A 16,217-nucleotide genomic window follows, 5' to 3' on the forward strand; every position below is an offset into this window, starting at 1 on the left:
GGATGTCATGCGAGTTTCTAGAGTGACGAGGGGGTCCAGTGGTCTTCTGTTTCTCAACCAACTGTATTTTGTGTCTATTTATTTAGAGGGGTCGCAGTAACTTAGTGATGTTTTTCTTACATTTGCCTGGAATGGTAGAACAAATCAAAAAGGCAAAAATGATCAAAAACAATTACAAAATCTCATACTTCCAAACATGACCAAAACGAACAAAATTTAACAAAGAAAAAATAAACCTTTCAGTTTAGTCTAGGATATTTATTACTGGGATTTCTGCTGATGACGCTTGAAGACTTTTTCATGGAATTGTTTAATTATTTGTACTTTACATGCCAGAAAAAATAAAAGTTACAAATAATGCGGTGTATGTTTCGTATTTTGCTTCAAAACTACTGTGGGGTTGACTCATTATTTTTGCAGGGGCAGGTGAACTACGGCAACTACTCATAATGTTTTTTAATCATAATAAAAGACTCAATTATAAACATAATGGTTTGAAGATTTAAAATGTTTCTTTATTGACATACCATGGAATGACACTGAAAAGAGCAAATTTAAAAACAGCACAAAACATAGCAGAAAATGCTGGAAATGTACAGATTATCACAACTACAGGGAATCTCCTATTCTTCGTAGATAAAGGAGCTGATATGGCGTTTCTCTTGATTGCACAACTTGTTGTTGCAGTAACTGTGGTCCCTCCAGACAGAGCAATCTGCAAGAGTATAGTTCATTAGTCTAGTCATTTCACAACCTCTCAATTGTATTGGTAAAGCGCAAAATGTAGTTATGTTTAAATTAATAATTTATCACCAAAACAGTAAAAACATGCCGATGGATAAGTTGAGTCTAGAACAGTTCTTCAATGGACCTTAACCTCAAATAAACTCATCTTAAAACTGGTGTTACCTTTTGCTTGGTGTCGTCCTGGCCTGCTCTTCAACTATCTCTTCAACTGATTCTTCACAAAATGCATGAACGCTACACTCGACTCACATTTCACATATCACACAAATACAACGTATGTGTGACTGACTCGCATTGTTTTTGCATCACAGACCACAGTCTTATTATTTCCTTCAATTCAACTTAACACATTTAAGAAACAGATCTACTCACCGTTGGAACTTTGCTAGAGTTCATCATGCCCATCTGTCAAGTCCAAATTCCGAGGTTCCTTGCAAATGGCTGGTGTAATGAACTCCATTAAATATTCACAGCGACTAGGCTCTGAGGTTGAAGTGACGACCGTCTCTTTCCCACAAGTTAACTTTACCTGAAATAGAAAGAGGTGTTATCGCCCTGAATGATTCATCGGGAGATAATTTGGGCTATAGGCCTTGGTGGTCTCACAGTGGTGGATCTATTGGGTCCCTGCCAACAGCTGGTCCCGTGCTCATATTTCATCACAGAGTGGACGTCATCATCGGGACCTGCCCATTTGCCCCATGTCCTGAAGTTACACAAATGAAAAGGAGTCAAGATTTTTTGTATCACTAAACGATACTAAGCAGAGTGAAGTCATCCTACCCAAGGTTTGTTTCTGATCCGCCAAATTTGGGTTTCTGCGATACTCGATTGAATGGGCAGAGCTTGTAAATGTACCTAAAAAGAAAGAGGAAAATCAAGTTTAAGACTTTTGTTTACATAGTTAAGTATTGGGCAAACAACAATTTGGTGAACTTTATTTACAATAGGCGGTCCGGATTCAGGCGTGTTATAAGGCTGTACATTGCATGACTAATGTATGATTCATTTTAGTCTCTGCTTTGACATTGTGAGATATAAAGGAGTTTTGTGACTCAGTCGGCTACTTGGGAGAATCAGAGTCAGGTCTGAGCATTATTGCATTAAAATAGCATTTGCCTCCAGTTTTTCCTCTTGTACATTGATAGGCCTTTATTTCTTTTGTCTGTTCTTGTTTATTTGATTGGGACAGACATAGGGTATGGGGGTTCAAACCCAGGATCTTGAAGCTGACAAGCATGAGTGCTAAACAGTGCGGGTCGGGTGGCCAGGAGGGTAAGGGGAGAGGAATGTTTATTACGTAAATATCTTTGTTTAACTTTTTTTTGTATGAAAAGGACACTATATTTAATGTTTTGATCGATTGGTATGTTCTATACCTGTATTGTGCTATTTCACCTCTTAAAATGTACTTACTCGCTAGTCGTCAACTCATAACACTGGCTGTACATGTATCCAAACTCAGCGGTGGGTCCAAAGTCAAATGAGATTTCCTTTTCAATGTTTCTGTAAAAAACAGACAACGTATCCTTTATGGACCTGGTCCATTTAGTAAAAGCATCCTAATCAAGCAAAAGTCTGTCGTTCCCTTTAATGGACACCACAAAAGTTAAGACAGTAATTTGATAACCATCACTTGATTGCATTACTGTCAGAAAAAGCTCCTTTAAATGCAGACTGAGTACTTACCTGATCTGATCATCCACTTCCCGGAGAGCTCTCTCTGCCTCATCAAATTCATCTCTGGCTTTCTGAGCAACTGAAAATAAGATAAACATTAAAATGAACCTCAATTTTAAATAAGAAAGAAATGTACTTTAAGACTAAGCTGCTCCAGTAGTTCAGGATGATTTTGGATCAGGACCTCTATATGTATACAGTATATACAGTATGGCTTGGCTTGTCAAACTAATGAGAATGTAGCCACATCTTTACTGATGTTGTACAGGGTGACTCACTCCTGAGCTGACTCATTTCGTTTTGTATGCCTACCATCGATGAGTTGCTGCGTTTCTTCATCATAGGGTGGCATAGTCCCTTCCTCATCTTCGTCAGGTTTCTTCTCTTGAGCGTCTGTTGTGGGAGGGCTCTACATGTCAAACACAAACCTCAGTGTGAGTCACGAACAGATCTCAGTACTGCAGATGTTTTAATACAAAAACTCTACTTTATAATCATCCAAATCTTCATCCTCCTCTTCCTCGTTATCTTCATCATCGTCGTCCTCAGGGATGTCTTCGTCGGGGTATGGCTCAGATTCACTGTCAGCTGCTGGCTCCTTGTTTTCCTCCGGTGGCGTCTCTATGGTAGTATCTGCTTTAGCCTAATATTAAAAAGGATTAAAATAAGCAACGATTGCACATGCATTGCTTAAAAGGAGCTATACCTGATTGTACAAAGAAACAGGGTCACTCTTCAAATTGATATTTTCTGGTCCAAACTCATCTCAAACTTTCCTAATGCATTTACAACATCAACATTTGTCACAGGGACTGAGTTTAAACCCGATTTCACAACTTTAAGGGAGGAAAACTGTCACTTCACCGTAAAAAATGCCTACTAGCCTGACATTTTATGACTGTTTAAAAGGCTTTAAAACCAGTGTTTTTTGGATAAATGTCTGCTTTTACCATATACTACTAGAGGACAAAACAAATTTTATTCCAATAACAGAAAATTAAAAAAAATCAAGGATAGCTTCTTTAAGTAACAATAACTGAAAGCATTACCTCAGAAATGTACTTGTCTTTGATTCCATTCCAAACTGTCTCAAATGCAGAAGAATCAACTTTGTCCACTCCTCCCAACAAGCCCTAAAAATATATATAAAATTATATACAGGCCTTCTGGTCTATTTCGTTAAAATATTTGCATCTCCGTATGTAATGTTAATTAAAGACAACATAAATCAAGTTACCTGAGCTTCGGCTTCAGTAAAAGAGCTGTCTGTATCTGGGTCAAGCTCAGAATGAGTAAGGAGCTCAGTCATGGAGACACTGGGGAAAGTAAATACTTAGTTTACACCTCTTGATTTCAAACTTTACAAAGCTTACATTGAGGATGTAATGTTACTCCACCATATAACATTTGCCTCACATCACAAATGTTGATGCTTACCTGCCATCTGCGTCATCGTCCAGTTCTGCAAACACCTCAGCCATCTTAGCTTTGTCTTTTTCCATGCGTATGACAGCCTTTTGATCTGGAAAATATACATGGTCATGGAAAATACTACTTTACTTTATTCTCTAGTTATATTCAGCCAACAATATAGCGCATACACAGATCAACACCAAATTGCACTACAAACATCAGATGCGATATGTACATGCACAGTACAATTAGTCTTGGAAAGAACATTGCAATTACCTTCCCAGGCCTTCAGATGGCGTTCTTTCGCTTCTTTTTCTGGCTTCTCTGCAGTTTCTTTCACTGTTCTCAGAGACTCCACCTTTGCCTCCATATCCTTTTTACTGACTTGAACTTCGGACAGTTTACCCTGTTTGCAAAGACACAGGTTAATTTTTTTTTTTCCTGAATATGTATTATGTGGCATTTTCTCCACATCTAACTCTTTTTCTCAGAAGCACTTTACCTTCTTTTCTTCTAATCCCCTTTTGGCCTCCTGGATAAGTTGCTGCTTGAGCAAAAATCCCTCTTTCGCAATTTCTGCCAGTTTCTGAAGGCTTTCTCTTTCCTTGCGCCCCATCTCCCTGATTAACACATGCATTTATAAATACAGAAGTCACAGAAACAGGCATATGTGCATGGCTCATTGAGACGTACTTGCAAGTGTTCTGACAAGCAGCGCCACTGTTGTACTCATCTGTTGTGTCACAGCAGTCTGGTGAAGGCATAGGATTAGCGCTTGCTATCATTACCAATCATAATCTAAGAAATATAAATAAAATACATTCTTACCACAAATCCCATCATTGACACGAGAGGAAGGAATAAACGCAGGTCTGAACCCAGCATTGGTGCAGTGAAAATGGCCATTGGGACAAGCAGCAGTACCTTTAGATGGACATTATTGAGAATAGTTAAGTGTTGTGTTTTTTATATTTATCTGCAGTGTGTCTGTTCTGTCACCTGGCTCATCTGATCCATCCTGGCAGTCACAGTAGTCGTCATTCACTCTGTTGAATGGGATTGTGCGGGAACCATCCAAGCAAGTAAAGGGCTTCCCTTCTTCATAAAAAGGTCGCTCTGAAAATCAAAGTAATTTTTCAGTGTCATATTAAAGCATGGTACAATATCTCTATTGTACGATTCTTATCGTTCTTTGCAATCCGAATCCAATATGTAAAAGCTTGATCCTTACTTGATAAGGGAACACCCCTGGGTCGTTGCACTTCTACGGCTGATATCCCTACAACCAGCAACAGCACCAGATAGTGACAGTGCATAATTGTCATTTGGATAGACTGTTTGCTACCTATCAACAGACATGCGAACAGGTTACAAAACATATGCCAAAAACAAACGACACAAAACAAACTAATGCAGGAACAAGGTATCGAATTTGATCGCTAGCGTTATATCAAAATGTCGACTTGTCTGACAGCGAGCATCCAACAATGTCAACCGTTACCAGAAGAGAAAAATATGTCCGTTGCAGACGATTAGCGCGAAGTTGTTCAGAAGATCATTCAACAAACTGAATCAACAACACATACCTAGTTTATCAAGTGAAGTTAACAGAATGAAATGTATTTTCCTCTAAGAAGAACAAGCAAATGGCTCATCAATGGTCGGCGTCTACCTTCCGCTTAAGCTACTGCGCATGCGCTTTCACGATTCAGTGATTGGACGAGAGCTTGCTTAGAACGTGTATGTGGAAGGAGAGGACTGCAGCAGGAGTCTCGAGGCTCATGACTATGGTCATTACAGTCTATGGTCATGACCTACGACGAGTCTTTGGTATGTTTTAGAAAAACACAACACAATGAGTACACCAAGATGCTAAACTAAAGAATTATCCGTTATCTATTGTAGAGATGCTATGTAAAGGTGCAGTGAAGTTAGTTAGTATCAGAACAAATCATTCCGTCAAGGATCCCAACCCATCTGATCCCAACACAGTTATTGCATGTATTATAAAAAAAATCTTACTTTATTTGTATTTTAACACACTTTACAGTACTGAACAGTGAAATAAAAGAAAAATATACAGATATACTATTGTATTGTTTTTATATATAGATGTTTGCTTATTAAATGCATTTATTCACAAAATGACACCTCAGCTCTGTTAAGAGGATAAACCTTCATAAAAATAATATAATAAAAATAACTTGGACACATTTACACATTACAGCAAGATCATGTACAATTATTACAATCATTTCATTTTGTTTCCCCTTAAACAACCTTTTTTTTCTTCTTGTGAATAAACAGGAATTAAAGCCCAGAGAATTATTCTCTAAACAAGTCTGTGACAACAACCTGCCAGCTCGGCCACAAGGGGGCGTAACATCACCAGGTTAGTGTTCAAAGTTACTAAGAAACAGAGGTGGCGATAGCACTAACATGGTTAAGGACACATTTATGTGTATAAATCACAGCCTCAGTGACAACACAAGCATATATTTGACTTTATCAGTCAAAAATCTCAAATTGACTTTTAAATAAAGTTGGTTATGCACTGAGAAAGGGTAGCCTAATCATAAACCATTGAATAATCAGCAAGTGACCGCCCATGACCGAACCACCAGGACAGACTGCCCACCACCTGAAACAAACAGTCTGCTTAGAAACCTGATGAAATAAAGTGCTAGTACAAAGATTTGATTTGAACAATTAAAGTGAACATTGGCAACAGAAAGGAAAACAATAAAGAGGTGAGGATGTGGCCTGCAGTGCTTCAGTGGTTCACTTAAGTGGTTATTCCTCAATCATTATGACTTTTGATAAACTTCTAGTTTACAGTCCAATATTACAATATTTACAAGAGTGATCATGTTTACAGCTATTATCATCAACAAGTGATTTGTTTCCAGACCAGCCACCAGAATGATATAAAAATAAACTGTACACAAACAAGAAAACTCTTCCCATGGTTTTCTTTTCATCTTAAAAACAATGGCAGCAATCAATCAATTGAATAATTTTAATAAGAAACAATTGCTACAGTATTGTGTTTGTATGGCAATTAAATATTGGTATTTTTGTGGCCTTTGATTAAACAAGAAGCCACAAAAACAAAGCAACACATCATAAAAGCAAAAAGGCTGATGCATATGGGAGTCGAAAATTTAAAAAGGTGTATTGGTGATCCTGGATTCCCAGTCCACCTAAGGGACACCTTTGTGGAGGCCCTGAGGCTCCTTTTGTACCGAGCAAGTTACTGACCTGCAGAAACTTCTCTACCTCCAAGAGAACCACACACGAGATGGTTTTATTTGTACCCTGTTAAAACAAACACTGAAACAAACCTGTGCTGATCAAATGCATCTTTAAGCCTTCTGCTCTGTTTATTTTAAGAACCCGCTTTCCATTGGCAATGTTGAATCAAAAGGCATCTAAATTAACTCTTCTCGATAACTCCTTTTCTTATTTCCTTCAGGTAGTAACAAACTATAGGATCATCATTGCAACATTTTTACAAAACAAGACATTCTTTGTGCAACAATGAGATGACAGCAGTGTCCCTCTATCCCTCTATTCTCAAATGTGAAATGAACACATAGACTTTCACATAAATAGGCATACAGTCACAATATAAATATACTAGGATCTATTAAAATCTATATAGACACACTAACAGGAATGTATCCTGCATCTGGCATTAAGGCAAAAAGCATCAAAATGAACAAATGTGATTAGGGACTGCCACTTTTCTTTTTGGCCAAGTCGTGCTTCTTATCCCTGACATTCTTCTTCCTGATTTTCTAAAATAACCATTCTTTGAATGGCTCCACCTGAAGTTTCCCACCCTTTACTTTGGTGAAAATGGTACTTTATGAGAAAACACTCAATAGACGTGTTGTGACATGGCAAGTGAAGATTTCTGTACCCTTTTAAAATTATTTAGCAAGTGCTAAACAGTAAATTATAGGCAAAACGTATGCTTCAAAGCATCACATGGCTTATTCTCATAATAGAAAACAAATCATTTAAAAAAGAGATAAATGTAATCTGGAAAGAGTTCATTGGTGGTTGCGGAGGTGGCTGATTGCTCTGCAGCTAGAGTTCTGAGTTATTATTTCACTAGAAGAGCAACAAAGGAAGACTTTACAGCTTAAAACCACAAAAACTTCATGTGAGTGATACACATCACAATACCATGAACAGTAAGGAATTGGCTAACAAGAGAGACATTCAGAACTTAAAACAAAACTCAGACAGTCACACTCCTGTCCCACAATGCATTGCTTCACGACAGCTTCGTTCAGGAAGCTGGTGTTTCAGAAAGGCACAGAGCCATCTTGCACCAGTAGCACTCCGTGTAAAGGGTATCAGGGTTAACGGGCCCAGAGCAGCCCCTTCATCACAGCAGCATCTTCTTTCTCTCTGTCCTCCATAACTCTTTTGAGTTTTATCTTTTCTTTTTGACTGAAATGAGAAAAAGTCACTCATGTGTAGCTTTTTAGAGAACAGTTTTGTTGATGTTACTAATAAGACTAATTCTGACTGACACTACATACTCCAATAAAAGATGGCTTTTTCCAAAGAGATCACTGACCAGTGTCCTTCACCAAAATGCACACACATAAACCAACAGTTGTTGCATGCAGAGTGCTGACCACACTTCTGCTGCATATCTAATGCTCTGACACACATTGCATTGGTGTTTACATTTCACATTATGCCACTTTATGTGTGTGCATTTCTGTCCCAGAGTGCTACGCTGCCTTCACTTTCTCATCAGTAATCCTCAAAGTCTAAAGTGTGTTGTCAAATCCATCCAGACACTTGTCACCACTCCAAATCTACAGTTGATGTGTAACTTCTCTTTAAGCAACTTATTTATTCCCTTTTTGAAAAATAGATTTAAAGGTCTATATTGTCATTGCAGTCTTTATTTGTTCTTGGTTTGGCCGTTGAAAAGTCAAGCTGAAGATGACGTGTGCAAGAGAGGAGGGGGGACGTTGGAGCAAACCTCATGTATCTTCAGCTTGTGACGAAGAGTCCTCCTCCTCCTCTACAGGACTTGTGTCGGACAGTCTCTCCTTGTCGACTCTCAGCTCTAAATGCTCTTTCTCCTGCTCCTCTTCCTCCTCCATTGCCTCCTCCTCTTCCTCAATAATGTCCTCAGTCTCCTCCATCTCCTCCTCTTTCTTCCCTTCTTCGTCCTCTCCCTGACTGCTGTCCTGGGCCACATGATTCTCTGTTGCTTTATCGCTGTCTTCTGCGTGGTCTCTCTCTGAGCTGTCCTCCAGAGTGAGCTCGAATTGAAACTTGTCCATGCAGGCGTTCAGCTCCTTGTCCTTGAGTGGCGGCGGCGAAGGGCTCTGCGGGATCGTGCTCTGGTACCAGTCCCTGTTGTCCTCCAGCGTGTCCAGGATCTCCTGGGCGTCGGGGTGCACCAGATCTCCCCACGTCTCCCACAGCGGGTGCACGATATAGTCGATGAAGCCCACCTGCGTGAAGAAAAACGCATGTGATTTGGCTTGATTAAAAATGCAGAAGGTGGCCTGCTGGGGATCAGAGGAAGAGCTGGGGTTGGTTAGAAATCAACAATATTCTGCATTAATCATTTGGGTTTGCATTTTAGGTACTTTTGTGAAAATTAGATGCTATATCTCAAAACGGCATGTCAGTAATAAACCTTTGAGGTAATATTTTTGGTCAAAAAGTTGGAAGAGAAAATGTCATGGTGAACAGGTATATTTTGTCTTATGTAGAAAACAGGAAACTTTGTGTCATTTTTAAAAAAAATTCCTGTGGAGAAGCACAGTGATTGCACACATACCAGAAAACTACCAGAAAACATGAACATTTAATCGTTTAAAGGGACTATACGGAGTTTGAAAATGTTAAAATTATATATTTTCCTCCCCCTACATGTTCCAGCAATGTCCTAAGGTGTAGAATGAGCCCAGACCTGTTCACCAATATCTCTAATATCCTGCACTGTCACTCAAAAAGTTGTTGATTCGGTCTGAAGTGCCGTCATGCACGAGCTTAATATACAATCTGCAGTTACGCGAAAGACCTGAGGTGGCAGTAGTGAGTATGAAATGACCAACTTGCATCTAGCCCCTTTAACAGCAAATGGTGCCGTCTAATTCTACCTTTTTTACACTTAAAGGGACAGGCCACTGTTTTTCCATACTGAGATATGTTCGTTCCTTAGCTTAGACGAGTTGATACGTAGCTGTCTGGTCTTTGCGTGAGCATAGGTATAGCTTCAAAATTGGGTGAAGATAGAAGCTACCAAGCTGTTCCACGTTTTCCCTATTTAAATACAGTTACGTGAAAAGTGACATGATCCAAGTCTAGTTACACAAAATGAAACATGTCGATTTTCTAAGCAGATAAAAAGGGGAACTATATTGTAAAGGTCAGCACACACTACACGACTTTTCTAGTAGTGTAGTGTGTGCTGACCTTAAGGCGTAAAAATAGGAGTACTTCAACGTCCGCCAGTAACATCTCACTTTACTGCACAGAGGTCGAAGTGCTCCTAAGGTATTATTATGCCTTACTATATAGTTCCCCTTTTCATCTGCTTAGAAAATCGACATGTTTCATTTTGTGTAACTAGACATGGATCGTGTCACTTTTCACATAACTTTAAAATTAGGGAAAACGTGGAACCGCTTGGTAGCTTCTAACTTCACCCCAGTTTGGCACTATACAACTGCTGGGAGAGGCTAAATGCTAACAACATTCCAGACAGTTACGCATCAACTCGTCTAAGCTAAGGTAAGAACATATCACAGTATGTAAAAACGGTAGCCTGTTCCTTTAAAGGGACTATATAGAGTTAAAAATGCTAAAATAATGTATTTTCCTCCCCCGGCATGTTCCAGCCATGTCCTAATGTGTAGAATGAGCCCAGACCTTTTCACCACAACTGCCTCTAAAATCATGAACTGTCACTCAAAAAAGTGTTAATTCGGGTCCGAGGTGCCGTCATGCACGAGCTTAATATACAATCTGCAGTTACGCGTAAGACCTGAGGTGGCAGTAGTGAGTATAAAATGGCAAACTTGCATCTAGCCCCTTTAAAGAAGTTCATTTTTCCGTTGTAGTCTCAATAGTCTCATCTTGAGTCGTCAAATTTGAACAACAGTGTTTTATTCACCTGGCTCTTCTCCACAGATGCCGTGTGTTTGTCGCACATGGGGCTGATCTCCATCCCTCGCTCCCGCTCCTTGTCTCCCTGTCGGAAGAACTCCTCCATGATTCGCTCGGTCCATTGTCGATACACGGCCAGAGGTTTCGTGGGGTTACTCAGGTCAGCACAGTGCACCATGTTCCTCAACACCTGCCCACAAGTCAGGCACAATTAGGTAAAATGTGTGAGAAATGTCAACGTTTTGCTTGTCACGACCATAGACTTCAGAAGCAATGGCTGTAGGTATTTACAAGATAAAGTGCAGTTTATTAGATGCATCTGCAACCGTGTCGTGAAATTCCTGTGATTTTTGTATGAGTTTATCAGTTCATATGTCAGTCATCTCTCCTGGATGTGATAAAAATGTGTGCTGTGACTTAAATATTCATGTTATAACAAGAATTGCTGATTTAATCCCAATTGTAATGCTTCAGTGATCAAGAAGAGGAAGTAAATGCAACAGTTAGTACGTCACTCAATAAGGAAGTGTTGAAAAGAAGGGAGAAAATAAATGGAAAATATTTAATTGTTATAAATTTAATGTGTTAAAATTGTTGCGTAAAATATCGCAATATTTAAGACAGCTCTTGCACCACTTTTTTCCTCACATCATGCTGCCCTCGTTTGATAATAAGAGGAAGTTATTTGCAGAAAACTCAAGGTGACATTTATCAGGACTCTGGGATGTGATACAATGGCGGGATCAGTGTGTGAGCTCTGAAGCACATCTTGCTGTGTATCCACAAAAAGCCACAAAGGGTTTAGCACAGTTCAACACTACGGACAGGACACGATTGTAAAAGACATGTTATATATCAATAAAGCCATGCAAGAGTGACCTTCATCATATATTCAAAGTCAATAAATGTAAAATGAACAATTTCTATAAACAATGTTAATTTAACAGTTTAAAAGGAGGGCACACATGCTCTTCTTCAAACAATTTAATAATGAATCTAATCATAGTTATCAAAGTAGCTTGACACTGTATTATTCATAGTCATCGCTGCCCTGGAGCTGACTGACATAAACGTGGCTGCTGTTCAGTGCCAATTGCCACCAATTATTCACTAATACACTCATTCATACTTGTGCCAAGAGGATAAAGAGCGTAGTCCTGGAGCAGTTTAGTCCAAAATATGTTCACAGAAAGGCCCATATTCACCAAAAAATACAATATGACAAAGTTTTTTCCAACGGACAAAGTTTCACAGACATTTTTTTTAAACCCTTTTTGCTCTATAACATGTCTAAGGTGTGAAAACATAGAAAAACGGACTAATAATATGAAATATTAAATTGATTATTATCCTAATCATCTGGATATTTTGTACATCATTTCTTAATCCTGTGACAAAGTGTGTGTTTACAGGTTCTTGTCTTATAATTAGAACAACTTACTTTTGTTATTCAACTTAAACTGTGAAACTACTATATCATATAAACCTCATTACATGCAAAGTGACATATGTCAAGCCTTTGTTAAAATTTTGATGATTATGGCTTATAGCCATTTTCAAAATATTCTAATTTTATGAAATTTTTAATTTGGGGTTTTTACAAGCTGTGAGCCATAATAATAAAGATTATAACAGGTTTTGCATATCTCATTTGGCATGTATTGAATCTATCATATATTATTTTCACAGTTTAAGTTGAATAACAGAAGTATATGCACTTTTTTCAGGATATTCTAATTATATAAATGGTAAATGGACTCAACTTATATAGCGCTTTTCTACCTTTATCAGGCCCAAGGCCCATTCACACTCTCATTCATACACCAGTGTACGCAGACACTGGAGGAAAGTAGGATGAAGTGTCTTGCCCAAGGACACAACGATAGTGTGCATTTGACGAGCACCTGTATTATGACCTAGTTCTTTGAATGTAGCAAGTCCCAAAGAAGAGGTTTTTGAGTCCTGGGACCAAACAAGGCTGAGCAGGAACATAATATTTTGAACTTGGAATAAACTGAGGTCAACTCTTCAGAGAATTATGATTAAAAAAGGTTAAAGTTAAAGAAGTTAATAAAGGGGAAATATCACTATCACAAGTCTGACACGAGGCCTATCTACATAATAAGTATCATTTGAAATTCTATAGAAAATCCTTTAGAAAAATGACACTCGTGGTCCTATGCCACAGTTAAGCCAAATTAGGTGCTTGTATCAAACAGTCAATGATTTGGCCAAAAAATGCTGCTCCACTATAGCCCATGGATGCAACCGCAGTACAACCAAGCTATAGTAGGAATTGAACCTCCCACGTCAGCAGATCTATGGGTTATCTCACCTGTATGCGGTCCGTGTAGTGGTCCAACAGCAGCACGCCAGAACTCGTCACTTTCTTGGTCTCTACCATCGTCTTGAGGTCTGCCAGCAAACTCATGTGTTTCGACATATCTGTGGCTAAAACCTGGGACAACACGTAAACATATCGTGATCAGAAACCGAGCTGAACTGGATTTGTTTACCGAATAGAGGGTAAATGCTCGCTCACCATATCGATAACCAGTTTCCGCAGGCTCTGTCTCTGCCGTTTGCTGAGGTTCTGGAAAATGTCACAGTTGTCCTCATGAAGCAGCTTAAAGCCCACGGCCAAGTGGTGGTTTTCCAGCACGGACTCATCGTTGTACATCAAGGCCAGTTCAGAGTCTGGCAGTACACAAAGCATGCAGGTCAAAATGGGAGCCGATATCGCAATTAAATGATCTTATTTTTCTCACATTGCTTTATCTCAATTTATTTACTTTTAAATGGAAAAAAAAAGAAAGAAATATGGCTTTCACTAAAATGGTTCATGAGAAAGACATCGTAAAATAAACCTAAACTTCAAAAGAGTGCTTTCCCCTGTAGTACCTTTTCACACAAATTAGTTCCCTTTCCAAAGGTTCTTAAGTCGTCATTTGTACTGGGTTGTTTTCATGTTGAGGTAGGATTCAGTATAGGATTTTTGTTAGGGGGTGTTCAGGGACAAAATTTACCCCAAAACCCTTTTTCTGTGCATATTTAGTATTTATTAATATTGCCTGCAGTTCGCAAACTATCCACCAGTGGGTGCTGTAGTGCCCTCAGCACCCTGGGTTCCCACGGCCTTGGTAGGATTTATACAGATCTAAAAGGGAGGGGTTTACCTTGTTAGTAGTATCCTGAGTATCGGTATCAACAACTCTTTTTACATTCCCCTGGCATCTGCCTGAGGGGAGTGAGGGGAGTGAGGGGTTCTCCTTCATCACAAAAATGACCTCTTTCCCACCCCTTTCCAACCACCTCCTCACCCTGGATGAAATTTTGGCCACACTCTCATCAATAATGTAGTTGGTAGTTTAAAGATGGAGATGTACTGCTGACTATGAACCGCTTTTAGTGTTAATTAAAGGGACTATATGGAGTTTGAAATTGGTAAAATGATGTACTTTCCTCCCCCTACATGTTCCAGCAATGTCCTAATGTGTAGAATGAGACCTGTTCACCACAACTGCCTCTAAAATCCTGCACTGTCACTCAAAAAGATGTCACTTTGGGTCCGAAGTTCCGTCATGCACGAGCTTAAGATAGAAGGTGCAGTTATACATATGCCCTGAGGTGGCAGTAGTGAGTATAAAATGGCCAACTTGCATCTAGCCCCTTGAAGGAGGCTAACAATCTTTTCGCAGCATCTCAATATTACACTATAGGCGTCTCGTGAGCCAAACATATTTAGGATCACCATTTGCCTTGCTGTCAACCCCCCCCCCCCCCCCCCCCCCCCCCCCCAAAAAAAAAAAGAACCTCAAATAAAAAATTCACAGATAATCAAGCATGAAATCTTTTTTCATTTTGCTCACTTGTGTTGATGAGAAACTGGTTGGACACTCCGGGATGATCCACGTCATGAATGGCAGCGGCGAATAATGCAGCCAGTATCTCTAGATCTGTGAAAACCGCCTGCAACAACAAGCATGCAGTACTTATAATACACAATTGCAGGTAGAGGTAAAAGGGGCTGACCCAAAGAATTACTCAAGTAGAAGTGAAATACTAGATGAGTAACTTTTTAGCATAAAAGCTGGATTTAGGATTTAGTTTCAATGTGATTTGACGAAAGAAACATAGAATAATAGATAAATTGTACTGTCAGTGCGCACGAGTACTGTCTTCTTCTAAACATTTGCTTCTTATTTGTAAAAGATGGTCTATTTGTCGAGATATTTACATCCAGAGCTGGTGTGGAGAGCAGGACGTGAGTTGATTGAGTGACATCCGCCGCGTGCAGGCTGTTGTGGTAGGCCACGTTGGCATGGTAGTGGTCCTCTAGTGTCATTATATAAGTGACAAATGTATCGACAGGGATCCGAAAGGTCTTGAGCAGATCTCTTTCCTGCAACAGAGGCGTAAGGATCACAGACGATGAGAAAACACCACGCCTTTGAAGCATAGTTTGCGTGTGTGTAGCTTTTTCTCACCTGGAAAATGGCAAACATGGTGCAGCTCAGAGGCCGGTTATTAGAAAACTCTGCCACCCGAAAGATGTTAAGGCCCCACTTGTTTAAGTCGTTCAACTCCTAAATATTGACACAAAAAAGAACGGTTTAGCCAGTGTACATGTGATATCCAGCCTGGTTACCAAACTAAACCAGGTCTTTACCCGAGCTAAAGCATCCTCGTGTTCGGTCTTGACGCCAAAGCGAGGCATGGCAGAGATGGAGAGGCTGGAGCTGTGCGTGAGCTTCTTCACACCACTGATGTGACACATGGGCTTCTCTCGTTCCCTCAGCGTCGGGGATGGGATCTCGACCTCGTTCTGCTTGTCTGTGGAGGACAACCGTCTCAAGTCAGCCGCTGTGGAGAGTGGTGGTTATCTCGGCTTGGTTTACTGTGAGTAGTTTTTACCTAGAAAGGTTGTGGAGATGTACTCTGACACCTGGTTCCCTGAGCGACTCATCTCTGACAAATGGGACAGCTCCCGGTTCAGCATCCTTTTGAACTATGACAAACACACACAAAAATAAGTTTGTCATTCAAATCAGAGACAGAAAAAAAGGAATTTATTCTTGGGGTTAGAAGTTGGGCTGTGGAATATGAGAAACTGTCTTGAATAATACAATAATCACGATTTTCTGCTAAACCAATTCCAATCCAAAAATGTTTTTTACTAAACCCTCAGCAATAGTTTTTTCATCAAAATGTGACAGAATAAG

General features: G+C 39.6%; 2 protein-coding genes across 4 annotated transcripts in view; both read right to left on the minus strand.

Moving 5' to 3' along the window:
- Window positions 1-513: 513 nt before the first annotated feature.
- prkcsh (PRKCSH beta subunit of glucosidase II) lies at window positions 514-5,537 on the minus strand. Its single transcript, XM_079564476.1, has 18 exons — window positions 5,427-5,537; window positions 5,072-5,185; window positions 4,840-4,956; window positions 4,669-4,764; window positions 4,534-4,591; window positions 4,343-4,460; window positions 4,117-4,246; window positions 3,865-3,949; window positions 3,665-3,743; window positions 3,477-3,560; window positions 2,915-3,070; window positions 2,740-2,836; window positions 2,437-2,506; window positions 2,164-2,253; window positions 1,531-1,605; window positions 1,354-1,453; window positions 1,120-1,276; window positions 514-715 (listed from the first exon to the last, which is right to left on the minus strand). Exons 2-17 carry the CDS (start codon window positions 5,163-5,165, stop codon window positions 1,133-1,135), a joined length of 1,593 nt encoding a protein of 530 aa, XP_079420602.1. The 5' UTR covers window positions 5,166-5,185; window positions 5,427-5,537; the 3' UTR covers window positions 514-715; window positions 1,120-1,132.
- A 377-nt stretch (window positions 5,538-5,914) lies between these two features.
- The window catches only part of pde4a (phosphodiesterase 4A, cAMP-specific), an 85,114-nt gene continuing 74,811 nt past the window's right edge, over window positions 5,915-16,217 (minus strand). For 2 of the 3 annotated variants that reach the window (XM_079564416.1, XM_079564417.1), the window contains 9 exons: window positions 15,910-16,003; window positions 15,665-15,828; window positions 15,483-15,581; window positions 15,233-15,397; window positions 14,865-14,964; window positions 13,538-13,692; window positions 13,331-13,453; window positions 11,003-11,185; window positions 5,916-9,332 (listed from right to left, as the gene is read on the minus strand). In XM_079564416.1, the coding sequence (XP_079420542.1) occupies window positions 8,853-9,332; window positions 11,003-11,185; window positions 13,331-13,453; window positions 13,538-13,692; window positions 14,865-14,964; window positions 15,233-15,397; window positions 15,483-15,581; window positions 15,665-15,828; window positions 15,910-16,003 (1,563 nt within the window). In that variant the 3' untranslated portion in view covers window positions 5,916-8,852. Of the gene's footprint in view, window positions 9,333-11,002; window positions 11,186-13,330; window positions 13,454-13,537; window positions 13,693-14,864; window positions 14,965-15,232; window positions 15,398-15,482; window positions 15,582-15,664; window positions 15,829-15,909; window positions 16,004-16,217 lie in introns of all 3 variants that reach the window. The other variant, XM_079564418.1, reaches the window with a different exon arrangement.

The sequence above is a fragment of the Gobius niger genome (genome assembly GCF_951799975.1).
Source record: "Gobius niger genome assembly, chromosome: 10".
In the NCBI taxonomy this organism is placed as follows: domain Eukaryota; kingdom Metazoa; phylum Chordata; class Actinopteri; order Gobiiformes; family Gobiidae; genus Gobius; species Gobius niger.